Genomic DNA, 27,164 nt, shown 5'->3' with positions numbered 1-27,164 from the left:
TACCAGCCTAGTCCTTTGCAAGGCCCGTGACTCCAAGATGCCGGATTCTGTTCCGGACTCCGAATCTTCCGCACCCCTTCCGATCGAACCCAATTGGGCTCTGATCATGGAGTTCACCACAGCGGACGTCTTTCAGCACTCGCCCTTTGGCGATATCCTGAATTCACTAAAGTCTCTCTCTTTGTCAGGAGAGCCCTGGCCGAACTACGGTCAGCATGGTTGGGATATGGACGACGAAGAAATTCGAGGCCCACCCACCACCCACTTCATAGCAACTCTCGACGATTTAACCGACATGCTAGACTTTGACTCTGAAGACATCGACGGTATGGACGCCGATGAAGGAGACGACCAGCAACCAGCACCTATAGGGAACTGGAAAGCCACCTCGTCATACGACATATACATGGTGGACACCCCCAAAGCAGGGGATGGCGAGGAAAAAACGGAGGATGACCCCTCCAAGAAGCAACCCAAGCGCCGACGTCAACGGCGCCGCTCTAAGTCCCGCCAAAGCAAAAACGGCGATTCCGGCACCGGAGATAACAACACGCCGGACAGTGCCGAAGATAACCCTCTCTAGCAGGACTCAGTGCAGGAGGACGAAGGAGCCAGCCCTCATGAGAGAGCGGCTGACAGAGAGGTTGAGGACGACAACTATATGCCTCCCTCCGAAGACGAGGCAAGCCTCGACGACGACGAATTCGTCGTGCCAGAGGATCCCGTCGAACAAGAGTGTTTCAAACGCAGGCTTATGGCCACGGCAAGCAGCCTCAAGAAAAAACAGCAGCAGCTTAGAGCTGACCAAGACTTGCTAGCCGACAGATGGACCGAAGTCCTGGCAGCCGAAGAGTATAAACTCGAGAGCCCCTCCAAGAGCTACCCAAAGCGCAGGCTGCTACCCCAACTTGAGGAGGAAGCAACTAAACCTACATCACCAGCGTACGATGCGCCCGATCGGCCACCCCGTGGCCGCGACAGAGAGGCCTTCAGGCCCTCGACCCAAGCCGCACCCCGGCACCACTCAAAACATACCAGAGTACGGGGAGACGCAACCGACCTGCGAGACATATTGGAGAACAAGGAAAGGCAAGCAAGATCGATCTACGGATCGCATGGGCGCCCCGCTTCACGTGACGCTAGCCGTCACGCCGGACAAGATAAGTACGGCCAGGACGAATACAACAGACCAAGCTCATCTGAGCTGCGTCGTGATATAGCCCAATACAGGGGCGCCGCACACCCACTATGCTTCACAGACGAAGTAATGGATCATCAAATCTCCGAAGGTTTTAAACCCGTGAACATCAAATCATACGATGGCACAACAGATCCTGCGGTTTGGATCGAGGATTATCTCCTTCATATCCACATGGCCCGTGGTGATGATCTACATGCCATCAAATACCTCCCTCTCAAGCTTAAAGGACCAGCTCGACATTGGCTTAACAGCCTGCCAGCAGAGTCAATTAGTTGTTGGGAGGACCTGGAATCCGCATTCCTTGACAACTTACAGGGCACTTATGTGCGACCACCAGACGCCGATGACCTAAGCCACATAATCCAGCAGCCAGAGGAATCGGCCAGGCAATTCTGGACACGGTTCCTAACTAAGAAAAATCAAATAGTCGACTGTCCGGACGCCGAGGCCCTTGATGCCTTCAGGCACAACATCCGAGACGAATGGCTTGCCCGACACCTAGGACAGGAAAAGCCAAAATCTATGGCAGCCCTCACGACACTCATGACCCGCTTCTGCGCGGGCGAAGACAGCTGGCTGGCTCGTAGCAATAACATAACCAAGAGCCCTGGTAATTCGGATATCAAGGACAACAATGGCCGGTCACGTCGCAACAAACACAAGCGCCGCATTAACGGCGACAATACTGAGGATACGGCAGTCAACGCCGGATTCAGAGGCTCTAAACCCAGTCAGCGGAAGAAGCCATTCAAAAGAAATCCTCCAGGCCCATCCAACTTAGACGGGATACTCGACCGCTCGTGCCAGATACATGGCACCCCCGAACAACCAGCCAACCACACCAACAGGGATTGTTGGGTGTTCAAGCAGGCAGGCAAATTAAGTGCCGAAACCAGAGACAAGGGGCTGCGTAGCGATGACGAGGAGGAGCCCCGGCCACCGAACAATAGAGGACAGAAGGGATTCCCCCCGCAAGTGCGGACGGTGAAGATGATATATGCAACCCACATCCCCAAAAGGGAGCGGAAGCGTGCTCTTAAGGACGTCTATGCGTTGAAGCCAGTCGCCCCAAAGTTCAACCCATGGTCCTCCTGCCCGATCACTTTTGATCGAAGGGACCACCCCACTAGCATCCGTCACGGCGGATTCGCCGCATTGGTCCTAGACCCAATTATCAACGGATTTCACCTCACCAGAGTCCTAATGAACGGTGGCAGCAGCCTGAACCTGCTTTATCAGGATACAGTGCGAAAAATGGGTATCGATCCCTCAAGGATTAAACCCATAAAGACAACCTTTAAAGGCGTCATACCAGGTGTAGAAGCCAGCTGTACAGGCTCGGTTACACTCGAAGTGGTCTTCGGATCCCCGGATAATTTCCGAAGCGAAGAGCTAATCTTCGACATAGTCCCATTCCGTAGTGGCTATCACGCCCTGCTCGGACGAACCGCATTTGCAAAATTCAATGCGGTGCCGCACTATGCATACCTCAAGCTCAAGATGCCAGGACCTCGCGGAGTCATCACGGTAAATGGAAACACCGAACGCTCTCTCCGAACGGAGGAGCACACGGCGGCCCTGGCGGCGGAAGTATAGAGTAGCCTCTCAAGGCAATCCTTCAACCCAGGTGTCAAACGTCCGGACAATGTCAAGCGAGCCCGAAGTAACCTACAACAAATCCGGCTGGCACGTTCCGAGCAAGCATAGCAGTGCGGCCCCAACCCCAGCCCTCGCCAGACGGTGATATCGGTACCACGCGTACATAATTCGCCTTAGAGATACCATGGGCATAAGGGGAGGGGCACAACTACGGCACGCCCAGAATGCGGCTCAACCACACTAAGGGGCTCCCTATTCCACCGTTTCCTTTTTATACACTTTCAGGACCCAACTATTCGGAAGGCCTGTCCGGCAACACACTCGCCGAACATACGATGCAACAGCCAAGGAGAAAACAAGCCGCGTCAAATGTCCAGGTGGTCTCTATAACGAGCTTAATACCTGTTTTACTTAAAATTCCGCAGCTTGCCCCTGGAGGGGGACATGTCAAATAAACCCATCTCTTGCTTATCGCACTACTTGTATCGTTCTGCTTTCGCAGCAGCCCTTTTTTAATAAACAATACATAGCTCTTATCTATTATTGTACTGATTTATTTTTTATATATACAAATATGTTCAGTCATGACATTCTGCAACCGTACACTTTGGTACGGCCAATACACCAGGGGCTTAAGCACCCCATAACATGGTGTGAGAAGACCGAACACTCTCATGAGTGCGGCACCACGAACTTATAGCTCCGAATCATGTCTTTGGTCAATAGTTGGGTTTGCCCGGCTCCCATGTTTTGGTACCTTACGTTCCGCAATGTTGGCTAAGGTAGCGTTGGGAGAACTACTGCGATTGTGCCCCAGTTGAGCTGGGTTAACACCTTAGTGGAGAAAGCTAAAACTGACAGTCATGATAGTGCAAGAGACCGGCCGCTGTTCGCGAGGTTTTTCGAGTCCTTAAAGACTTATGCCGCTTAGAGCGAGGAAACGGACTTATCCGGCCTAGGCGTGGATAGCGCCCCGAACTCGGTCTTTCGAATACTAGGGGCTTCGCCGAAATTTAAAATTATAAAATTATATGGCCAAGTGAGAGTGATAAAGCATTATAAGTCCGATGGCCTGGTTCGTTGTGCTGAGCGCCTCCCTAGATGGACCCAAGAATGAGAACAAGAGCGCTCAGGTTTATCCCGAACACCCCAGCACTCGTGGCATGGGGGTCGAAGCCGACGACTTGCATCTCTCAGATTTGATAAACGGCCGCACAGAAGGTAATATTTTAAATTAACAAGCGTTGCTTAACGCATATGAACAAAGTTTTCAGCGTATAGGATAACAGATGCGAGTCTACTCAAAAATTACATCTTTGGAGCATTCGTCCGCTATACGGCGAGCACCCTTCAGGATGCCCTTATAATATATCTCGGGCGTGCGATACTCCTTGCCCGGCGGTGGCGCGTCCGTCAAAAGCTTCTCAGCGTCCAGCTTGCCCCAGTGCACTTTAGCATGGGCAAGGGCCCGACGGGCACCTTCGATACAAACGGAGCGCTTGACGACCTCAATCCACGGACACGCGTCCACCAGCCGCCGCACCAGACCGAAGTAGCTCCCAGGCATGGCTTCTCCAGGCCACAGCCGAGCTATGAGGCCCTTCATGGCCTGTTCGGCCACCTTGTGGAGCTCGACCAGCTGCTTCAGCTGATCGCTCAGGGGCACCGGATGTTCGGCCTCAGCATACTAAGACCAGAACACTTTCTCCATCGAGCTCCCCTCTTCGGCTCGGTAGTATGCGGCGGCATCAGACACACTACGGGGCAGATTGGCGAACGCTCCTGGAGAGCTCCAGATTCGGGTAAGTAGCAGATAATTAACTTTTATATTCTTGCTTTGCATAAAGAATGCCTTACCCGTCTCTATCTTCTTCATCGCCTCGATCTCCTGGAGGGCCTTCTGGGCTTCGGCCTTAGCGTTTTTGGCACTCTCAAGAGCCAGGGCGAGCTCGGACTCTCGAGTCTTCGAGTCATGCTCCAAACTCTCATGTTTTTCTACGAGAGCCTGGAGCTCTTGCCGCACCTCCGCCACCCGCGCCTCCTGCTTCTCTCGCTCGGTGCGCTCCAGGGCCGCACTGTTTTCGGCCTTGGAGACCGCCTCCTTCAGGGTCACCACCTCGGCTGTGGCCCCTACAACATTTAAGTTGGTCCTATCATTATTTGCAACCAAGTATTTCTATATACATTTATATGCGGTATTACATACCCTCCTTGTCCTCGAGCTGCTTCTTGGCACGGCCGAGCTCGTTCTCGGACCGCTCGAGATTCTCCTTCAAGGCATTGACCTCCGCAGTCAGTGCGGCAGAGGTCAGCAGCACAGCCTGCATTCCCATATTGACATATTTTTATTAAACTCCCCCGTATATCTTTTTAGATCCTCAGCTTGGCTTTTCTTTCCGAACGCCGAACTGAGCATCAGGGGCTACTGTCTATGCGGTAACATTTTTTATATGTCTTTTAACACATACCTCAAAGCCTGTTAACAGGCTTGTACAGGCTTCTGTCAGCCCGCTCTTGGCGGACTGAACCTTCCGAATCACCGCACTCATAACAATGTGGTGTTCCTCGTCGATGGAGGCGCCGTTAAGCACCTCTAGCAAATTGTCCGGTGCCTCCGGATGGACGGGGGTCGCCGGCGTCGTAGGCTTGCCCTTCTTATGAAGGCGCCGCCTATTGGACTCTGGAACCATTGATGGTTCCGGAGCAGTGTCCGGCCCGGGGCCGGACTCAGATCCCTCCGGGGTTTACCCCCTTCGGGCCTGGAGTCCGGGAGATCGCCTTGCGGCACCTCTAGGACCACCTCCTCCTGGTTTAGCCCCTTTCGGGATTCCACCTCGGCGTCGTCCGCAGGGAGCAGGGAGGAGGCCGTCGGGAGCGAAGCGCTATTCACGTCCGACGAATTCAGGGAGCCGCTCGACGAATCGCCGAGCTGAGCTCTGGGCGGACTGCATAATTAAATTCGGCGTCAGAAAATGCCAAATAACGGAGAAGCGCCATAAGTTATTCGAATATCCGGATGCTTATGATTTTGCCAGGGGCTTGACCCTGGATGGCCATTCCTCCCCGCCGTCTTCGGCATCGGAGGCGTAGTCCGGCAGAAGGGTCTTCCCCTTCTTGGACCCTCCGGCCTCCCCAGTTGGGGCGGCCTTTCTTTTCTTTCCTCCCCCCGTTGGAGGGGGAGAGGCTTCTTCTTCTTCTTCTTCCACCTCCTCGTCTTCGGAGGCGGAGGGTGCGTCGGGGTTGTCGAGCGAATGCGACACCGCCAGGCGCCGGGAACTCTTTCGGGTCCTCGTGGCCTTCTTCTTGGCCTTCTTCTCCGGCACCACGTGGGGTGCCGGAACCAGCAGCCCTGTCAATCGGGCGTCTGCTGGGTCTTATGGTAAGGGAGCCGGACAGTTCATCTGCCCGGATGTCTCCAACCAGTTCTGTCACAAGAGAGGGAGTTTAGATCCCACATGGGGTCAGACTATGAAAGACGAGAATCCCGTAAAGGGTAGAGTAGCTTACCTCGCTGGCCTGGCGCCGCGAGCTAAATCCGTGATCTTCGGTAGCGGATGTGGGTGCCTCAGCACCCTTAAACAGCACCTTCCAGGCATCTTCATACGAAGTGTCGAAAAGCCCGCTCAAGGTTTGGTGCCGTGCCGGATCGAACTCCCACAATTTGAAGGACCGTTGTTGGCATGTGAGGATAAGGCGGATAAGCATGACCTGGATTACGTTGACAAGCTTGAGGTTCTTGTTCACCAGCTTTTGGATGCAGGTTTGAAGTCCGGTCAGCTCTTCCAAATCCCCCCACGTTAGGCCTGTCTCTTTCCAGGAGGTGAGCCGTGTGGGGAAGCCGAATCGGAATTCGGGGACCGCCGCCCATTTGGGATCGCGCGGCTCGGTGATGTAGAACCACCCCGACTGCCACCCCTTTATTGTTTCCACGAAGGAGCCTTCGAGCCATAGGACGTTGGCCATCCGGCCCACCATGGCGCCTCCGCACTCCGTTTGGCGGCCGCCCACTACCTTCGGCTTGACATTGAAGGTCTTCAGCCATAAGCCGAAGTGGGGCTGGATGCAGAGGAAGGCCTCGCACACGACGATGAACGCCGAGATGTTGAGGACGAAGTTCGGAGCCAGATCGTGGAAGTCCAGGCCATAGTAGAACATGAGCCCCCGGACAAACGGGTGAAGAGGAAAACCCAGTCCGCGGAGGAAATGGGGAAGAAAAACGACCCTCTCATGGGGCCTGGGGGTGGGGATGAGTTGCTCCACATCTGGAAGCCGGTGCGCGATGTCGTCAGACAAGTATCTGGCCTTCCTCAGCTTTTTGATTTGCCCCTCCGTGACGGAGGAGGCCATCCATCTACCTCCCTCTCCGGACATGATCAGAGAAGGTTGAGGTGGGAAGTGCGGGCTTGGGCATTGGAGCTCGAGCGCGCAGGGACGAATAAGCGAAGGAGGAAGAAGGCGTGAATGGAAAGGGCGGCTTCTTATCCCCTTATATGGGCGGCCAAAACTACGAGCCCCCACCGGCCTAATAAAACTCGCTTATCTCCCAAGCGCCACGGTTAATGGCGCGGTTGGGTTACCCACGCCCGTATTGATGAAAATCCTGGAATAAGGGGACACGATCTCTGCTTTGACAAGACGTGCCAAGGAAACCGCCTCGCTAAGCGCGCTAAGGTGGAACGGTAAAATGAATAAAAGCCTGGCCGTGGCGTGATGTCACGCTGCGGAATACGTCAACAGATTAGATTGGTGCAAATGTTATTCTCTCTATGGTGGCATGTGGAACTTATTTTGCAGAGCCGGACACTATTCTGGTGTTCAACATCTTCTACGAAGTATTCGGGGGAGGAACCTGCCTTGCAATGCCGAAGAAAACTTGCACGCCGGACTCGTCGTCATTGAAGCCTGGTTCAGGGGCTACTGAGGGAGTCCTGGATTAGGGGGTGTCCGGATGGCCGGACTATGACCTTTGGCCGGACTCCCGGACTATGAAGATACAAGATTGAGGACTCCGTCCCGTGTCCGGATGGGACTTTCCTTGGCGTGGAAGGCAAGCTTGGCGATACGATATGAAGATCTCCTCCCATTGTAACCGACTCTGTGTAACCCTATCCCTCTCCGGTGTCTATATAAACCGAAGAGTTTTAGTCCGTAGGATGAAAAACAATCATACCATAGGCTAGCTTCTAGGGTTTAGCCTCTCTGATCTCGTGGTAGATCCACTCTTGTACTATCCATATCATCAATATTAATCAAACAGGAGTAGGGTTTTACCTCCATCGAGAGGGCCCGAACCTGGGTAAAAACATCGTGTCCCTTGTCTCCTGTTACCATCCGCCTAGACGCACAGTTCAGGACCCCCTACCCGAGATCCGCCGGTTTTGACACCGACACCCGTAGTATGAAAATCAGATCTTAGACTACAGTGATGACAGTGGCTTCTCAATGAAACTAGATAGCGTGCCATGGGTGGTTGTGAGAATCCATAGCAATGAAATTATCGAAAATCTAAACCTGAGGCCACAGCAGCTTCCAGCGGGTCGGATGCGGACCCTTTGGGGTTATCTAGACCAAGTCTAAAGCTGAAAACCTAAGTTTGGGGAGCCGATTGAACATTTTGATTACATTGTACCCTCACGCCAAATTTGTTGAACCGTAATGTAATTTTCTCCCACTGTAGAAGATAAGTGGACTTGGTTATAGGATGCGAAAGGAGAATACACGGCCAGGTCAGTTTATAATGCACATTTTTGTGCTGCGATTAAGTGCAACACAGCCTGCAGCATATGGAAGTCTTGTGCACCGCTGAAAATTAAACTCTTCTTATGGCTTGTCGTCAGAGGTCATGTTTGGACTGATGACCGCCTCGCGGAACGTGGCTTGACTCATAAGAATGCATGTTGTTTTGCCATAATTCTAAGAAAATGTTCGACATCTTTTCACAGGATGGACGGTCGTTCAAGGATTGATGGCTGAGTGCAAGGTCAACAATTCAAGGATATAAGAGGAAGTCCCTAAACTCGTTAGTGCGTCTGATCATATGGAAAATTTGGCGTGAGAGAAACGGAAGGGTGTTTGACAATCGATTCACGGCTTTGCAAAGTGTCATCGATCAGATCAAAGCGCAAAGGCTAGGCAGTGGGAGACTGGGAAGTGGCAAGCTCAGGACGACTGATTCTTCTTTAGTTGATAGTAGTGTTGATCGTCTTGTTGAGTTCGGGAGTCATCATATCTTGTTCTGTTTTTTCGGTTGCTTGTTGCTTTGATTTGCTGGACTTGCAGATTGTTGTACTAGTCGTGTTGTATTTCATCTCTATCTTTAATGTAATACATGCAGCTCTCCTCATGGTTCAAAAAAAAAAAGTGTGAGGCACAACACAGGCGCAATAGTAAGGCTGGTTGTAATGGAGAGTATCATATACTAGTATCATGCATATGATACTAGTGTATGATACTGCCTCCCTAATGCATTGCATCATATATTAGTATCATGTAGCACTTCATTGTATCATATGATACTCAACCCTCTCTTTCTTAATTTAATTCTGTGACACCTCATCAAAATTGCCTAGTTGGCATGCATGATACTAGTTATGATACTACCATTACGACCAGCCTAAAAGAAAACTATTTGTTAGCAATTTATAAGACTGCAATATGTCTATAAAATGCACACATCTCTATTGTTTGCCTTACATTTCTTCTTTTCTTCTACTCCCATGGATAACTATATGTTCTTACAGACAATTGTCTATAAAATGCACACATCTCTATTGTTTGCCTGACATTTCTTCTTTTCTTCTACTCCCATGGATACCTATATGTTCTTACGGACAATTTAATGTGCTAATATCATAAAGTCTAGCCAACTACTCTCTCCGTTCCAAATTACTCGTCGTGGTTTTAGTTCAAATTTTGAACTAAAACCTCGACGAGTAATTTGGAACGGAGGGAGTATATATGTGGAGGGATAATCCACATGCCAGGAAATGCACCACCCTTGTTGAGGTACCCTACCGACCTGATCCTCTTTAAGCCACTCCCGGCTACGTCTTCCTTCATATCGTCTTCCTTGTAGTATGTCTGGTCATCGATGTCATTTGGGATTGTCAAGAATGCCTTGCCACCAAGGACGGCATCATTCGGACCTAAACGACAATGCCGTGAGCAGTAGATGCAATTCCTCTCGACTCCTCCGTGCATGTTTGCTGGCACGTGAACCACCTTAGAGAATTTGTTTCTCAAAAACAAGGCGTGCTCACCCAAGCTTGTCAGCTCCATCCACTTGTACTCGTAATGTGCGTCCGATTCACCGTTGCAGGTGTCAATGAGCTTGAACACCTTGAAGAAAGGCTCAAGGTTTGGCAACCACGTGCGAAGGGATGCCATCGCAAGCTTGCCCTGCAGATCGAAGATGTAATCAGCATAATCTATGTGGTAGTCCCATGACGGGTGCGGTAGATCCTTTGCATGGCTTAGCTGATGTTCGGCGATGAACATGGGTGCACCGTCGTCTTCATTCGCACCAATGTTGTACTTGATGAGTGTCCCTCCATCGCATAAGCCATAGAGCTCGCCGTTGCTGAAGGTGATGTCGACAAGTGTTGCACTTGGACATCCTCGTACCGTCCACCCACGGTCCGTGCAACCGAGTCTGCAGAGCGCGACACCGCAATTAAGTGTCATGGCAGCGAGGATACAACTGTTTGAGGTTGGCGGCTCGGAGAATACAACTTTGAAGGCGACCACGTGACCATGGGCCTGGCCCTCACAGACTATCGTCGTCTGTTTCTTGGCAAGCATCCACTCGGCGCCAGAGAAGAGGTTCGCGATCCTGATGGAGGACAACGTGAACGAAACGGCCCAGCCACCGTCGTGCCCGCCGACGAGCCATGTCCCCAGCCCCACAGGCTTGCTCAAGGCCACGACGGTGCCGTCCTCGGGGCAGTGGAGGCGCTTTAACCTGCTGTCGTCGTGCGGCGACAGTAGCAGCCACGGGAGCGGCGCGACCGGTGGCACGCCACGACCGGCAGACGGTGGCGGAACGTGCTCGGCCGCGCGGGGAGGCTACCATGCCATAGATGACAATGAGGAGGTCGTCCTGGAACTCCGAGGACCAGCACCTCCGGCGCACCGCCGTAGTAGCCATGGCTGCAGTCGTGATTACGCGCTTCATTTCCTGTTCATCGTTGGCCGCCGTCGACATCGTTCGACGCCCGCGGGCTTGCACAGGTCGATAGTCCGTGTCTCCTTTGGGGCCAATTGCTCATGTGCGACGTTTTTGATGTAAATTGGCTTGAGTGCGACGTTGTTCGAGCGAATGGCTGTGGTGTGACACATTTGAGCAGGTAAATAGCCCAGGGCCACATGGGGTGTTAAATGTGGTTAAATTGGTCGTCAACCAAGCCCATTTATGTTAGGACATGTGGGTCCAACTTAATTGCTCCTCAAAACAGCTGAACGTGCCTTGCCGCCCGATCGTGCCGGGCCCGCCACTCTGCCCCCTTTCCCCCCCTTCTTCTCCGGTGGCGGCGGATCTTGTGTTCTCGGTGGCGGCGGCGGAGCCCTCGTTCTCAACGGCGGCGGAGCCTTCGTCCTCAAAAAATGGTGAGTGAGAACCCTAGTCCCCCTCCCGTTCCTCTCTCGGCCCCGTAGATCTCAGCTTATTTCCTCTGTTTTCGCTTGTTGAATCGATAGGTTGTTAGGGGAGCCCGTGGGCATATTGAGATGGAGCCGCCAGATTCAACTTCGAATAGGTAATGCGCCTCTCTCCGATCCAATTTTGCATGCAATTAGGGCCTAGTCTGCTCTTTCTCACGGGCTCACACTGTCCGCCACTGACAGAGGGGATGCTGCCGCTCGGACCTTCGAATTGACGGTCAATTTCTCTCCATCAAAGGCAAAATTAGTTGATGGTAGCATTCAAAACATTGATAGAAACACAATTGTTAAATGGGAGGTTGAGTTTACAGAGATTGATCCACAAGTTCTACAGAACAAGGGAGAGAAGGCAGTGAAGAAATGGGTGGAAAAAATTGGGGAGAATGTTGTTTGGGGTCCAGAGCAAGAAGTATCACTGTTGCAGTTTGATGATTGGAAAGGAGAGTATGTGAGAATGGAAGATGGTGAATAGATTGTTGATGAAATCGATCGGCAAAACGGCTGGACAAGCAAACGATCTAATTTTTTTGCTGAGCTGGTTGATCTGAATATTTTTTCGAAGATTGGATATGTGCCATCACAATTGGTTGCGCAGATGGTAGATGATGATTGGGCTACACAGAGGCCATTGATTCCCATGTGTACTAAACTTGCAGTAATAGCCGAAGAGGGACAGGTGACTGGAACTGAAACTGAAACTACAGCAACTGTTGATTAGAATGTAGTTGAATTAGATGAGCCTACTGATTTGATCATTGCACCAATGCCTGACATTGAGATGGGCAAACTTTTTGGCATTCCAGTCGATGATAGAGATAAGCAGGAGGGGGCGAATCTAGTTTGTCTGCTAATGCTGATGAAGATGTAGATGGACAATTGATGGAACAAGCTGTAGATGAAGTAGATGATGCACATGATGATGAGCTGGTGCATGTGTATGACAAAGAAAACCCTGTCATTGAAGTAGGCAAGTTGTTCCCAAGCATTAAGGAGTTTATGATGTGTTTCAAGACTTATGCAGTGAAACATGAGTTTGATGCCAAGACTGTTTGAACTGATAGAAAGAAGTTTTATGCGAGGTGCAGAGGATTTGATGGTAGTGTCAAGCCTTACAAGTGGTACATATCTGCTAGACTGCGACCTGATGAAAGTACTATCAGGGTTAACCAAATCCCCAATCAACATACTTGTATTACAAGTTCACAGAGAGTATCAACCATGACATCAAAACTTTGGGTTGCAGAAAAGATCACCCCAATTTTAGCCAAAACACCAAACACTACTACCAAGAAACTCAAAGTAGACTTGGAAAAGATGTACCTCATTAAACTGAAACATACCACAGTGTGGAAGGCAAAACAAAGGACAATGAAAATTTTATATGGTGATTGGGCAAATACATTTAGGATGCTTTACAACTTCAAAGCAGAGGTGGAAAAGAGGTCACCTGGTAGTGTTGTGGAGATAAATACAGAGGTATCAGCCAAAGGTGATGTCAAGTTCTCCAAGGTTTTTATGGCTTTGAAGCCTTGCATAGATGGCTTCAAAGCAGGGTGTCGTCCATATTTAAGCATAGACTCATCATTTTTGGCAGACAAGTGGAATGGTCAGTTGGCAGCATGCAATGCTCTAGATGGACACAACTGGATGTTTCCTATTGTTGTTGGCTTGTTTCAGTCAGAAACAGAGGCTTCATGGACATGGTTCATGATCCAGTTGAAAAGATGCCTAGGGCCAGTGTCACATTTGGCTATACACATAGATGCATGTAAGGGGCTTGAAAATTCAGTGAAAAATGTCTTCCCACATGCTGAGCAGAGGGAGTGCTTTGGTCATTTGTGGATGAATTTGATCAAAAAATTTAGAGGAGAAGAATTTGGGCGCATGTGGCCAGCAGCAAGATCTTACACTAGACAAACACACAAATATCATCTTGATAAGATAATGGCAGCATGTGATGAGTTTGGTCCATGGCTGAACACCTACCATTCTTTGTTATGGTACAGGTCAGCATTCAACACTGCCATCAAGTGTGACCACATCAACAACAATTTGGCAGAGAGTTTCAACAACAAGGTGAAGGAGTTAAAAGATTTGCCTGTGCATGACATGGTTGACCAAATCAGGATCATGCTCATGCAGTTGTGGGAATTGAGAAGAAGGATAGGTGATTGTCTGCAAGGTGATAAGCTTCCAGCAGTGGTACAACAGGTGGTCAATAGGAGCAGAAGTCTTTCACATTTGTTTGTTGAAAAATCTTCACCTTGGGGTGCTGAAGTTAGAGATAACAAAACTGGAAGGAGACATGTTGTTAACACTGAATTCCATGATTGCACTTGCCTCGAGTAGCAACACACTAGTAAACCATGTGAGCATGCCATTCTTTTCTTAGCATCCCAACCGAAGATAAACATGCACCCATATCTGCATGAATATTATTCAGTAGCAAGATTCAAAGTTGCATATGCTACTCCAATTCCAGCACTTACAGATCAGTCTCAGTGGCCTGAAGTGGACATTGAATTTTCCATGTGTCCTCCCTTGACGAAAAGAAAGGCTGGCAGGCCTAAACAGAGTAGATTCAAGGCATGGTTTGAGAAAGGTGGGAGTAGTAAGAAGGGAAAGAAAGATGAAAAGCCAAAAAGGGCCAAAAAAAGGTAACAAAAACAGATGCAAGTTGTGCCAGAAACTTGTGCAGAGAGTGGGATCTGTCAAATGCCGTTACACTCCTGATAAGCCAAAGTATGTTCTTGTTTACTTGTCTGTGTTTTAATTTGGTGCTTTTTTCCAATTACTATATCTATAACATTTTCTGCACAGGAGGAAGCGAGCAAGTCAGCCCCTTGTTGTTGAACAGTGTTGGCCAACAAAAAAAGCAAGAGTCAATGATGGTAGAAAGAAGAGAAGTGTGCCTGAGCCTGAGCAGACTGAAGAAAATCCTGCTGCAGTCAACATTCAGACTGAAGAAACTGATGTGGAGGTGCACACCGAAGAAACTGAACCTGAGCGTGTCGAGGTTCAAACTGAAGAAACTGAACCTGAGCGTGTCGAGGTTCAGACTAAAGAAACCCATGTTGAGGTAAACACCAAAGAAACTGAAACTAGTGTCAACATTGAGACTGAAGACACTGATCACGAGGGTATTGGCGAGGTGTTGAAAAGACCAGTGAAGAAAACCAAGATGATCAGTGAACTTGTGTGTGTAGTAGAACCAAAAATAAGAAGGGCTAAGGCGAAGAAGGGCACACGACGTGGTAGGAAGAAGTAGAACAGAGAACAGTTTAAAAATTTGGGGCATGTAATAATATTTGTAACTTGGTGCGTACTGGTAGTCACTATGTATCCCCATATTTCTATTCGAACTTGTTTGTTTAAACCAGCCAAATAAAATTTAAATTTGAATTCAAATTTAAATTTAAATTTGGGCTATTGATGTTTTAGTGCTATCTAAAGTACCTCAACTGAAATATGTTTGCTTGCTGATCATTCCGAGCCCTTTTGGTAAGTTGAACTCATAGTCATGAAAAGTGTGTTTCAAATGACCTCCAAAGATAGGGTAAACGGCCTCATATTTAAGCAAGTTTTTTTGGCACCTTGTCTAAACCAGCCAAATAATTTTTCTACACATCTATTCTACCTATATAGTGTAAATCTAAAGTCTCACTATTTATTGAATTAATTTTCTATTATTTTCTTTTATTTTTGAAAAAACAAGGTTTAATAGAAAATTATATATAAAACAAGTTTAAAACATGAAAATGAGAAAAGTAAGTTCAGATCTTTCTTAGTCAATCCAAAATGAAGTTTTGGTAAGATTTTCACACTTTTCATTTTCAAAACCCCACCTACTCTCGGGTGCCCACTACTCTCTCCCTTGAACTCCATACTACATTGTTTGAGGAATGACAATTTTGTGAAGGATTTTTCGTAAAAATGTATGTAAACCATATTTATATTTTTTTTTCTCATTACTATACGACATAATAAGACTATGTGCGCAAGTTTTATATTTTTTTTATTTTTTTTTGAATTAGTTATGCTCAACCCTAATCAGTCAAAACCTCTCAAAACCCCTCAAAACCCCTCTCAAAACCCCGCACACTACCTGGTCGTCAATCGTTGTGCGTGGACGGTTGAGATCAGGCGCTAGGGTTAGCTACAGTGTGCAGCAATCCGCATGAGACACGCTGATTGGTTGACGCGGTGGGGTTTGGATCAGCCTCTCTCGTTGGGGCATCAGGACCGTTCATTTGAATCCAACGACAAGAGTTGACGCGGTGCATGGACCAAGCCTACGCAGTGCCCTTTCCATCGTTGCATGCGTGCCCGTGCCTACCCGCAGCATGCATGCCCACCCGCAGAACTACGCCCGTGTGTTGCATGCATGCCTCGACATAGCCCTGCTCCGCCACCCCTATCGACGCAGTAAGCTGTCGCATGCCTACCATTAGAACCGATGCAGCATCGCATCAAAGCATGCACCCGGCCACAATGCAGCAGCCCGATGAAGACAACCAAAAAGCCAACGCTGCATGGCATGGTGTGCACGCTTCAAGCTTCCTAGTTGCGATGGCTCCACAACTAAGTCCTTTCACGAGGACATCTGACGTGACAATTTCACGACAAGACCAGTTGTTTTATAGCTCATTGAGCTAATACTATTTCAAGAATATTATTTCAGGAAAGCTCAATGAATGGCATGACATGGATGATGAAAGTGGATCCCTCAAAATACTAAGGACAAAGGATTGGCTCAAGCTCGAAAGCTCAAGACTCTTCATTTTACATTTTAGTGATCCAAGATCACATGTGCATGGCGTGCTCCTCTTTGAGGACGCAATACTGGCATGGGGTATCGATGTGGGTATCGATGCAGTTCAAATGGCGTGCTGCCCGTTACAAGATGGGTAAAAGAAGGCGTCCATTATTGTCACGTCTCCCATCGACCGAACCTTGCCCTCTAGCCAGGCCCTAGCAAGATGAGCAAATTAATGGGCTACGGCATGCATGCACGGGCGGCACACGCAAAGAACCCGGGGAAGGCGTGTCCCCTTGACCCACGACGGCACAGACGCGTGCGTGAGCCCATCCCCCTTGACCCGCGACCGGTGGCACAGAAGCGTCACAGTCCGTTTCCCACGGACACGCTCGTGTACACACTTTCATGGGGCGCCACCAAACGCCGCCCGCCCATTAATTCTAGGGTTTCGACGGGGTGAAACCACGTCGCACTTGGGCTATTTAAGCCGGGCACTATCATCCTCTCCCTCCTCATCCATCATACCCCATCCTCTGCCTCCTCTGCCCTTCTTCTTCCTTCTTCTCCATCAAACCCGACCGAGCCCTCGAGCCACCCCGCCACCATGCAGTACGACGCCCCACCTACCGCTTCCCCCCAACCGTGCCGGAAAGGCTCTACCCGGTCGGAGTGTATCTAGAGAGAACCCTTAGGGTTTGGGCGATCTCGAGGTGGAGGGGCGCAAGGGAGTTAACGAAGTTCTTCCTTGCGGCCGGCTTCCGCCACCTCCCCCGCGGCTCTCCTCGGATGTACCATGTTGAGGAGGTCAACCACAACGGCGTTGTGGTTGGGCTCCTCGCCACGTTCACTAACCCTTTCGATGCTTTCCATCTCCTCGGGCGAGCGTATTGGGTTGGTTGTGAGTTCATAGCTTTCACCACCTACAATATCTTCACCGACTTCCAGAGCATCTACCCCAACAACGACGTTATGCACACGCTCCCGTACCCCATCAACAACGGGGAGGAGTGAAGGGCGGCGCCCGGAGGAGCGAGGTGGCGCTGTTCCCCGGGAGGAGGAGGAGAAGAAGAGCCCGAAGAAGAACCCGCGTTTGGTGCCCCCCCATGTATCTAGCTTATCGTATTAGTTTTTTTTAAGTAGTAATCGTTATGCTACTATTATTAAGTTGTATTAGTATTTTAAGTTGTAAGGCTATCATGGAGTTGTAAGGCTATCGTGGAACTATGGGTTGCAATCGTTATGCTACTATATATATTGTGTGTTTCGTGCTATTATTTGAAGATTGCTATGGGTTGTTCTTGCTTATTATTTGTGTATTGCTATGGGTTGCTACGAGCCCGGGTTGCTACACCTCAATCTCACCACACACACCATCTTCAAAATATTGGTCAAACCATGGACATGCAACTAGGAGCCGCATGCAAACCCACTATGGACATGCAACTAGGAAATGCAAACTAATTTACTTCATGCAACTCATTTAGTTCATGAAACCGTAGACATGCATAAAAACAATTAACACTTGGTTTTATTGCATCAAAAAATGATCCATCACAAAATTTAGTGCAAGAAAAAAGGCCAAAGTAAAAACAAGTAACATTTTATTTGCTGAAGTTAGAGGTGGGCTGGTGCCGCTACGCAGGTGTGTTGGTGCCCCTACGCAGGCGGGCTGGTCTCTATTTTGGGCATGGTTATTTTCTCAGGGCCCATTTTCTCACGGCCCAACATCTATTCGGCAGCCCAGTTTTGTTTTTTTACTAGAAACTGAATTTGGGTGTGTACTCTGTTAACTGAAGAACAAAAACAGAGGAAACAGAGCATGAACACTGAATAGGGCCCCTGAGAATATCATTACAATAATTCAAGCAAGTTTTGCTTCACACGAATTCAAGTTCATCTAACAAATGATCCCTGGCTAACTCAAACTACTGGGCACCCCTGAAACTAGCTGACTAACTAACTGAAACTATAACAAATTCTAGCGATTGATGAACATCAAGTAAAATAAACCCATAGCAATGACACAACCATAAAATGCTCCAGCCATCATATTTGCTTGCTGCTTCAAATTGATCAGATGCTTTAGTTGCTTGCCGATTTTCTTCAATTCACACTTCAGTTCTGCACTGTGCATCATCGGATCGGCTCTGTCCGCCAAATTGGGGGCTTGTTCCACGGCAAGCCGCCCCCCAAAATTGAGCTCTTGGGTTGGGGTTGATCCCTCCAATTTCAACCTTTCAACATATTCATCGAGCCACTCAAAATGCCCATATTTCTTCAGAACCTGAAAACAGGGGGCTGGCGGCGCATGAATCCTAGATCCACCACCCAGATCCACCGCCCTAATTCGAGGAAAAAAGAAAGAAATTGGGAGAAATTAGACCACAGAATTGGTCAAGAACACAGATCTAACCTGCCCCGGCTGTGGCTTGCTCAAACATTTCACAAACTCGCGCCCACGGTTGCCATTTTCTTCCCTCACACAAGTCAAACGCTTGAGAGGCTCCATGCGCGGGCAATCGGGGCATCTTGTCAACGGCAGTGGACCGTACTGCGTCCATGATTGGCGGGTGACTAAAGTCAAGCTAGACATCACTCGCCGGCGGCGCGCTTCGTTGCCGGAGCAGAGGAAGAAGAAGGTGGGAAAGGAAAGGGGCAGGGCAAGCAATGGAGGGGGGCGGGCTGGCTCGGGTCGGGGCACGCTGATGAGCACGGGCATGCTTGTGTGGATAAGTTGTGGGTCCCACCCGCATGCGAGTAACTGGTGGGTCCCGCGTGTCATAACTCAAATCGCTAACCCTCGTGTTTTTCATTTCACGGTTAAACAGAGCCATGTCGCATTGAAGCTATTTACACGCTTAAATGTGTCGCATCACAGCCATTCATTCAAACTACATCGCACTCCTTCTAATTCGCATGAAAAACGTCGCACAGGAGCTATTGGCCCGTCTCCTTTGTCTGCACGGCTGCAGGCCTGCGTGGTAGAGCCGGACTGCACAGATAGACACACGCCTCATGATGTGATCGGGCCATATAAATCTAGCCTAGAGATTCACGACAAGTACACGAGGCAGCGGGAACCAGGCCGAAAATCGGCAGCAACATGGCCTGCCGCCTCGCCCTCACCAGGGTACGTACTTCTTCCTTATCTCCAGCAAGCAAACATAAATATAGCCTTGTTCGTCCAATTTCACCGGGCTTTTGGTTCCTTTGGTATGCACCTGATGGCTTACCAATGCTGCCTGAAACCACGACGCACTGTCCTCCGGCGTCTCTTTCAGACTGATTTTGGGGCTGGCAGCCATAAGATTATGTTCTCCTGTCGTCTTGATTTCTGCGCGTGTTTCTGTTGCAGGCTGCGAGGCGGGTTTACGGTGCGGCGGCTGCTGTTCCTTCCTCCAGGGTATCTGCTGCAAAAACCATTGGCGCAGGTATGTAGACCTAGAGCTTCAAATCGATATACTTGTGTGGCAACTGCCAACTACCCGACAGACAGCGAGAAGATTAGCATGGCCCCTGGGAAAGGATGACAGGCAGAAGAAAAAAAGAACTAGTATTGTTTTCAGTTACCTGCATCCTGTTGGTTGGCTGCGGCCATTGCCATGGAGGAACTGATAATATAGGCTTCCTTCTGTAAAACTTATGATACACTTGGTGCATGCTTGGTGCAGGCGGAAACATACAGAGGAGATACGGAACAAGGCCTGCTCTTCGGAGAGCACAGGGGGTCGTGCAGGACTTCGAAGCCAAGAATCCGACGCAGTCTCCAGCTCTCTCCGACTACATAAAAGCCCTAGTCACCCTTGAGCTGCACACTGGAGGTTTCTTTCGCTGCCATTCTTCTTTTTGATTGATCCCACGCGTAACGTAACCGATGCGCATTTTGCTCCGCAACTTGCTTTGTTTACCTGCAGGCGAGTCATCATCGTTTGACACGGCGTTCAAAGACCAGTTGATCAAGGAGCTTTGGCCTACCTTGCGGACCATTGCGGCCACTGGCCTTGTGATCTACTACGGTAATGGTCTGGCTGACAGACTGGTTAAGCAGGGCACATTCGACCGATTGGATGACGTGAATGACGTGTCCATGAAACCAACCACGAGATTCAGTCATGTCAAGGGAGTCGACGAAGCCAAGGCTGAGCTCGAGGACATTGTTTAGTACCTGAAAAATCCCAAGGTGAGAGCGACACGTCGCCATCATCAGCTAGCAAACCCCTGCATGCAGGCAGCCTGGCTGGTGAAGTCAATTCAACTTTCCTTCTTTACTTTCTTGATGTTGATTCTATCATTGCTTGATTTCGCAGTATTTCACGCGCCTTGGTGGCAAGCTTCCAAAGGGCGTTCTGCTTTCTGGCCCACCAGGCACAGGGAAGACCATGTTGGCGAGGGCTGTGGCCGGGGAAGCCGGCGTCCCGTTCTTCGCGTGCAGCGGCAGCGAATTCGACGAGAAGTATGTGGGTGTTGGGGCTCAAAGAGTGAGAGAACTCTTCAGTGCAGCAAAAAGGTGATCCCCTTGCATAATATTCATCGATGAGATCGACGCCATTGCCGGTAGCTGGAACTCAGACATTTCAGAGTCGCGGAGCCAGACCCTGAACCAGCTGCTTGTTGAGATGGATGGCTTCAAGCAAAATGACGGGATCATTGTTCTCGGGGCGACCAACTTCCCCCAATCGCTGGACAAGGCTGCTAATAGACCTGGGCATTTTGACCGTCATGTCCAGGTTCCTAGTCCAGATGTCGAGGGTCGACGACAGATCCTCAAGGCTTGTATGGCAAAGGTACATACTCTGTCCAAAAAGATAAGGCGTCTTTGTAGTATTGACTGCAAGACTTTGACCTTTCTCTATGATGCTTCTTTTCAGGTCAAAGCCAAGGGTGTGAATCTGATGACCATTGAGAGGGGGACACCGGGATTCTCAGGTGCAGACCTTACAAATTTGGTGAATGACGCTGCCCTGAAGGCTGCCAAGGATAAGGCAGAAGCTGTTACAATGGATCACATTGAATATGCCAAGGACAAGATCATGATGGGCAGCGAGCGAAAATCGGCAGTGTTACCTGATAATTGCAGGCAGATGACTGCGTACCATGAGGGAGGGAGGGCCCTTGTTGCTATCCACACGGACGGTGCTCACACAATCCACAAGGCTACCATTGTCCCGAGGGGGAACACTCTCGGCATGGTGACGCAGTTGCCGGAGGAAGAAGATGTGTACAAAGTCTCAAGAAGAAGATGCTGGCCAAATTGGACATACTCATGGGAGGCAGGGTGGCTGAGGAGCTTATATTTGGAGAGAGCGAGGTGAGCTCTGGCGCCGTGTCTGATCTAAGCGAGGCGACTAAACTGGCCAAAGATATGGTCACCAAGTATGGTATGAGCGAGCTGGTCGGTCTTGTTTCCTGCGGCAACGACAGTGATGGTGGTGGCGGGAGGAAGGCAGCGACTGCGAGTGGGCATACGATGGCTCTGGCCGATGAGGAGGTGAGAGAATTGCTTGGCAAGGCTTACAAGAACGCGAAGAAGATAGTCACGGCGCATAGCAAGGAGCTTCATGTGCTAGCCAATGCCCTTCTCGAGCACGGAACTCTCACCGGAGACCAGATAAATGAACTTGTATTGTCAACTAATTAAATGAGAAAACAACAGAGACGCAAAACAGTTTTGTCCTAACAAGTTGTTTCTTCTTCTTTTGATCCTTTAGCTGCATGCCAACAAATGCAAAGGAGATGTACGATCTGGATGTCTCTGACTTTTTGTTTCAGACAAGTCTGAAGTGTTTTGCACTTTTGCATATTGGTGTGTTTGAAACTTTGAATCATAAAAAAAACTGCTGCTATGGATCTCAAACATGAATTTGACCCCCCCCCCCACACACACACACCCTCCCCTTCGCCCTCTGAGATTTGTATTTCAGAGTTGAATAGGATTTCTGTGACTGAGCATAAGGATAAATAATTGCAATTTCAGTCCTAGCTACATACATTTTCCCAGCTGCAAAAGCCTGTATAAAGATATCATTAGGTGCTTTGCATAAACGTACCATGTGTTTGTAACTATACCTGCTAACCTATGTCAGCTTGTGCAAAATAATTCTTACCGAGTTATTCAGCTTGGTGAGAGCGAGGTGACTGCTGGTGCATTGGCTGATCTAAGCCAGGCGAAGCACTGGCAATAGTCATGGTCACCAGGTATGCTATGAGTGGGTGGGTCGGCCTTGTTTCCTACGACGACGACGATTGTGGTGGCGGCAGGGGAGGATCTAGTGGGGGTGCCATGTGTATTATAGGTGCAAAAAAAATTACCTACTAGTCTTTTAGTATAATCTTCTGTGTGTTATAAATTCCAGGGTTTTAACAGTTGTCTTCTCGCAAAAAAAAAAGGTTTTAACAGTTGTCGGCAGAGTCAAGAAACACCTCCTTCACCCTAAAAGGTGAGAGGCCAAATAGTTCTGACCTAAGGAGATTATTATCTTTTTAAGTTTTTATTATGTATGACTTTTGTTTATTAAGTCTGAAGAGAATGATGTGTTTTGAATCAGTGCAACCTCCTGCATTTTTGTATCTAAAACACGAATGTACACCATGGATTTTATTATTAGAATTTCTGTGATTGAGCACAAGGGTATATAAATGCAATTTCAGATCAAAAGCTATGTAAGAATATCATAAGTTACTTGCATAAACGTAGCATGTGTTTGCAACTATACCTGTAACCTACGTCAGACTGCAAAAAAAAAAAAATCCCAGCGAATTCTTTCATCTTGGTGAGAGTGTAGCACCTCATTCGTTTCGCAATGAGCTTTTCTTCCCATCAGGAACTTCTCAATATTAACACTTCTGACCACAGCTTCTACAGCAGTGTGACTGCAGCGTACGTGCTGCAGATGGGCCTCAGATTCGACCATGGCGCAAAAACAGCAGCTGCCGGTTGTTCAGGTCAGCACATTTTGCTCACAAAAATGCCCCAAGTATATACGATTAAGCCACAGTTCTAGCTGAGATGCAGGGAAGCAGCTCTACCTTGACATCTCCAGCAATCCCACGGTTTCAGCAGAGATGGAACAGCTCGAGACGTGTGACGCTTAATCGCAAAGTGATGCGTGGCTGGAGTTGGACATCATCAAGCATAATCGTATGCTACATGTTCACAGCTTCTGTTCAGTGGAATGACACAGCTTCTGTTCAGTGGAATGCCACTGTACCCTTTACTGTAATCCTCTCATTCCTCTGATCCCAACTGCCAGACACCAGTTTCAACCTCAGCTGCAAGAATGGCCAAACTGTTCCGCTGACCCTTCTAAGGTTTGTACTCCCAATATATCACCTATGTCTACCAGTAGTCTCTGCAAGAGCACGAACCTTGATCAAAACGATGAAAATGAGTCGGATCTCTGACAATTATTCCCCTGTTTTCCCTTGCTGATAGCAACTTCAGTGTTTCATGGCTTTCCCAGGATATCCTCTGGTTCTTCATAATTGTTACAGGAGCAGCAGATGGCAAACTGGACAGCCCAAGAGCCACCGCCAGCAGTTCACCATGTCTGGCGAGTGAGGTCTCGCCATCCTTTCTGCTCTGGAATCCTAATTCCCAAATGTCCGTTCCACCACGCTCAGTCTTCTGTTTCACACTGACCAGCAATTCTTCTAATCTGGCATGAACTGCATTATTGTGTGGGCAGGAGTTATTTCCATCAGTAAAATGATGGATGGATCCCCCAAACTCGGCCCAACTAATCCCGGCTTCCTTACTCATGCCTCGCTCTCTCATCAGGCCTCTCGTCTTCATAGCCAATGAGATTTTGCCGGCACCCATGTAGAGGTTGTACAGCACCACATATGAAGTAACAGCGAAGGGCTCGAGTTCCATTAATTTCTCTCCGGTTTTTATACCCCTCTCTTTGTCCCCATGGATTCTGCATGCACGCAACAGTGCATGCCAAAGTATTGGGTCATTTTCTGATCCAGACCCCATTATGAAATCTTCAGCCTCAGATATCTTACCAACACGGCCAAGGAGGTCAACTACGCAAGCTTTGTGCTTCGTATTTGGGGAACAGCCATAATCTGATAGCATGCTCTCATAGTGCCTGCATTACAAAAAGACAGATACTTGATGAATTGTGAACATTGTTGAGAAATTGGATAGAAGTGCCAGGAATAGAGGAGACCTCCCTATTTCTAACGTTCCTTTAAAGCACATTATTCAATTAGCATCATACACTTAAGTTCTGAGCATACATAATTTTGTGCAGGAAGGGTATGTCAAACTTGAACCCTCCACCTTTTGCATCCGGGCTTGGGACCGGCATTGGCGGTGTTACTTCATGTCTGATGATCACACCAGTCCATGGACATTGGTAATTAGGAAAGGTATAAATATAGTTCACATGAGAAACTGAACGCAAGCTACATTTCCAATCTGGAGGGTAGGTACGATATCACAATATAAGTAACCCCTAGGTTTGGCGCAAGTAAATAGCTAATTTAACATGTCTTTTTGGTGCAAGAATGTGGGGCATTTGGCAAATCGATTTTTGGAGCTAGACTTGGCTATGTTGCATTGCACAACACAATTCCCAGACTATCATATCTCCCTTGCTATGGCATATACTTTCTGTGTAGGATGAGTTGAATATTGAACGCTTAATGTATATTAGAAAGGTCCTTAATAAGTTGCTACTAGCATATATAATACACATGAGGATACTAAAAATTCACAGGAGGAAGACAAAGCACTTTTTGAGAAACAACAAAACAGGCAGATCAATCATTACTTTGCAAGAGTATGTACCTGAAACCTTCCTCTGCCAGCCCCTGCTGGCTGCAAGCAATGAGAACGGCAAGCAAAGCATTATCATTTATCACGACACCACAATCCTTCATCTTCTCCAGGAGCACTAGAGCCTCGCCTTCATGGCCATGGACTGCGTAGCTCAAAATCATTGCAGACCATGAGAATATATCCAGACATGTAATCAGCTCGAATGTCTTCTTTGAAGCCTCAACATCACCTATATTCCTATACATAGAAATCTGAGAATTGCCGCACACAGTGAACTGAGCGAGTCCAGATTTGACCGTATAACAGTGTATCTGCTTACAGGTTGCTGGTAGACTCAGAGCAGCACAAGCATTCATCACACTCGATAAGGTGAACTGGTCTGGCTCTTTTCCAACAGAAAGAAACTCTAGGAACAGGCCTAGTGCCTTCTCAAAATTCTCATCATGCACGAATGCTGTAATCATGGATGTCCATGTGACGACATCTTGCCTGGGAGTCATCTGGAAGCATCTCAGACTGTCACTTACTGACCGTGCTTGGGAGTACAAGTTGATCAGCGCATTTGCTATGAACTCATCGTCCTGAAACCCATTGAATATAACATGAGCGTGTATCAGCCTCCCACAGTGCACCGCATTGGTCAAATTGCAGACTTCGAGCACACTCTTGAAAGTAAACCTGGACAGTTTTACACCCATCCGGAGCAAGTCTGAGAAAAGCCTGACAGCTTCGATTCTAATCTCAGGGCAAGGGTCATTACCTAAGCGAGCGAAGCCCGCGATCATGGCACCGTAAACCACTGCATTCTGATTCGGGGTGCAGTCAAACACCTTGATCGCCTCCTCAAGTCCACCGTTCTTGGCATACATGTCCACCATGGCACTCCCGACGAACATATCCAAGTCCAAACCAACCTTAACCACGCAGCCATGCAGCATCCTCCGGACATCCTCGGAGCCCTGGAGCTCGGAGCAAGCCTTGAGGATCCCACCCAAGGCAAAGCTATCCAGCTTCACCCCTGACCGGTGCATCCAGACGAGCACGTGCACGGCCACCTCCGGCCACCCCATGCACACGTACGCTGACAGCAGCAGGTTCCAAGACGCCTCGTCCCGCTCCTCAGCCCGGTCGAACACCAGCCTCACGTCATCAATCATCCCGCACTTGGCATACATGTCAATGACGGAGTTGGTCAGGAACGCGTCCTGCGCAAGCCCACTCACCACGGCCAGCCCGTGCGCCGCCCGGCCGTGCCTCCAGTCCCCAGCCCTGCCGCACGCCGCCAGGACCGCGGCGTAGGTGAACCTGTCCGCCCGGACGCCGCCGCCCCGCGCGTCCCGGAAGGCGGTGCGCGCGAGGCGCGCGGAGGACCCGCCCTGGCTGGAGTAGCCCGCGATGAGGGTGTTCCAGGACACGGCGTCCCGGCGCGGCATTCCGTCGAACAGGAAGCGGGCGTGCCGCATGTCGCCGCCGCGGCAGTAGGCGGCGAGGAGGTTGTTGCGGAGGAAGAGGCCCGGATGGAAGCCGGCGCGGAGCATGTGGGAGTGGGTCAGCCTGGCCAACGGCAGCGACCGCGCCCTCGACGCGGCCCGGAGGAGGCCCGCGTAGGCCGACGGGTCCAGGGGAGGGGCCCGGCGGCGAGGTGGTGGCGGAGCCTCCGCAGGAGGGACGCGGCGACGGGGCGGCGGCGGCGTTTGGGATGGGGGCGGGGGCGGGGACGGCTGCTGCCGGAGAAGACGGTGGCTGGGTCTCCGGTGCGGGAGCAGCATCGGTCGTGTGACGCTGACAGCTGGGCCCCCATCTCACTCACTCGAGAGACATTTTATTAACAGCCTCCAAACTACTGTGGAATCACACCAGGGTTAAAACGATTTACATTAAGCTCGCAGCTACGAGCTAAGAGCATCTCTAGCGGACCTCGTAACACTGCGAACCTTAAACCCCCGGATAAGGATCGAGAAAACCGCGGTTTAAAGACCGAAATCGGCTGCGGTGGAACAGAGCCCGCAAACCCGAGCGGTAAAAGAGAATATTCTCCGAGATCCTCGCCGCGCCGCCCATCCTCGCCACGCCGCTCGTCCGCCCGCTCGTGCGCGCTCGCCTGCGCCACGCCGCTCAGATTGCTGACCCATGCCCGCCAACCGCCTGCCACACGCGCG

General features: G+C 49.6%; 2 protein-coding genes and 1 pseudogene across 2 annotated transcripts; 2 read left to right on the top strand and 1 right to left on the bottom strand.

Moving 5' to 3' along the window:
• Positions 1-18,851: 18,851 nt before the first annotated feature.
• On the top strand, positions 18,852-19,884 carry LOC123113224 (uncharacterized). The gene is made up of 2 exons (XM_044534409.1): positions 18,852-19,347; positions 19,573-19,884. The coding sequence occupies exons 1-2, from the start codon at positions 18,923-18,925 to the stop codon at positions 19,745-19,747; spliced, it is 600 nt and encodes a 199-aa protein (XP_044390344.1). The 5' UTR covers positions 18,852-18,922; the 3' UTR covers positions 19,748-19,884.
• On the top strand, positions 19,876-22,120 carry LOC123115025 (ATP-dependent zinc metalloprotease FTSH 4, mitochondrial-like; annotated as a pseudogene).
• Positions 22,121-22,129: 9 nt separating this feature from the next.
• On the bottom strand, positions 22,130-26,819 carry LOC123113223 (pentatricopeptide repeat-containing protein At3g13880). The gene is made up of 2 exons (XM_044534408.1): positions 25,015-26,819; positions 22,130-24,310 (listed from the first exon to the last, which is right to left on the bottom strand). Exons 1-2 carry the CDS (start codon positions 26,772-26,774, stop codon positions 23,554-23,556), a joined length of 2,517 nt encoding a protein of 838 aa, XP_044390343.1. The 5' UTR covers positions 26,775-26,819; the 3' UTR covers positions 22,130-23,553.
• Between the last annotated feature and the right edge of the window lie 345 nt (positions 26,820-27,164).

The sequence above is a fragment of the Triticum aestivum genome, chromosome 5B (assembly GCF_018294505.1).
Source record: "Triticum aestivum cultivar Chinese Spring chromosome 5B, IWGSC CS RefSeq v2.1, whole genome shotgun sequence".
NCBI classification, from domain to species: Eukaryota; Viridiplantae; Streptophyta; class Magnoliopsida; order Poales; family Poaceae; genus Triticum; species Triticum aestivum.
Note: the sequence above shows the minus strand (reverse complement) of the source record. Positions and strands in the feature narration are given on the sequence as shown.

Bases quoted from the DNA above. Each gene is read 5' to 3' on its own strand.
- LOC123113223 (XM_044534408.1), bottom strand. From the start codon at position 26,774: ATGCTGCTCCCGCACCGGAGACCCAGCCACCGTCTTCTCCGGCAGCAG. The intron at 24,311-25,014 runs GTACATACTCTT...TTTGTAATGCAG, and splicing joins CTGGCAGAGGAAGGTTTCAG to GCACTATGAGAGCATGCTAT.
- LOC123113224 (XM_044534409.1), top strand. From the start codon at position 18,923: ATGAGCACGGGCATGCTTGTGTGGATAAGTTGTGGGTCCCACCCGCAT. The intron at 19,348-19,572 runs GTACGTACTTCT...TTTCTGTTGCAG, and splicing joins GCCGCCTCGCCCTCACCAGG to GCTGCGAGGCGGGTTTACGG.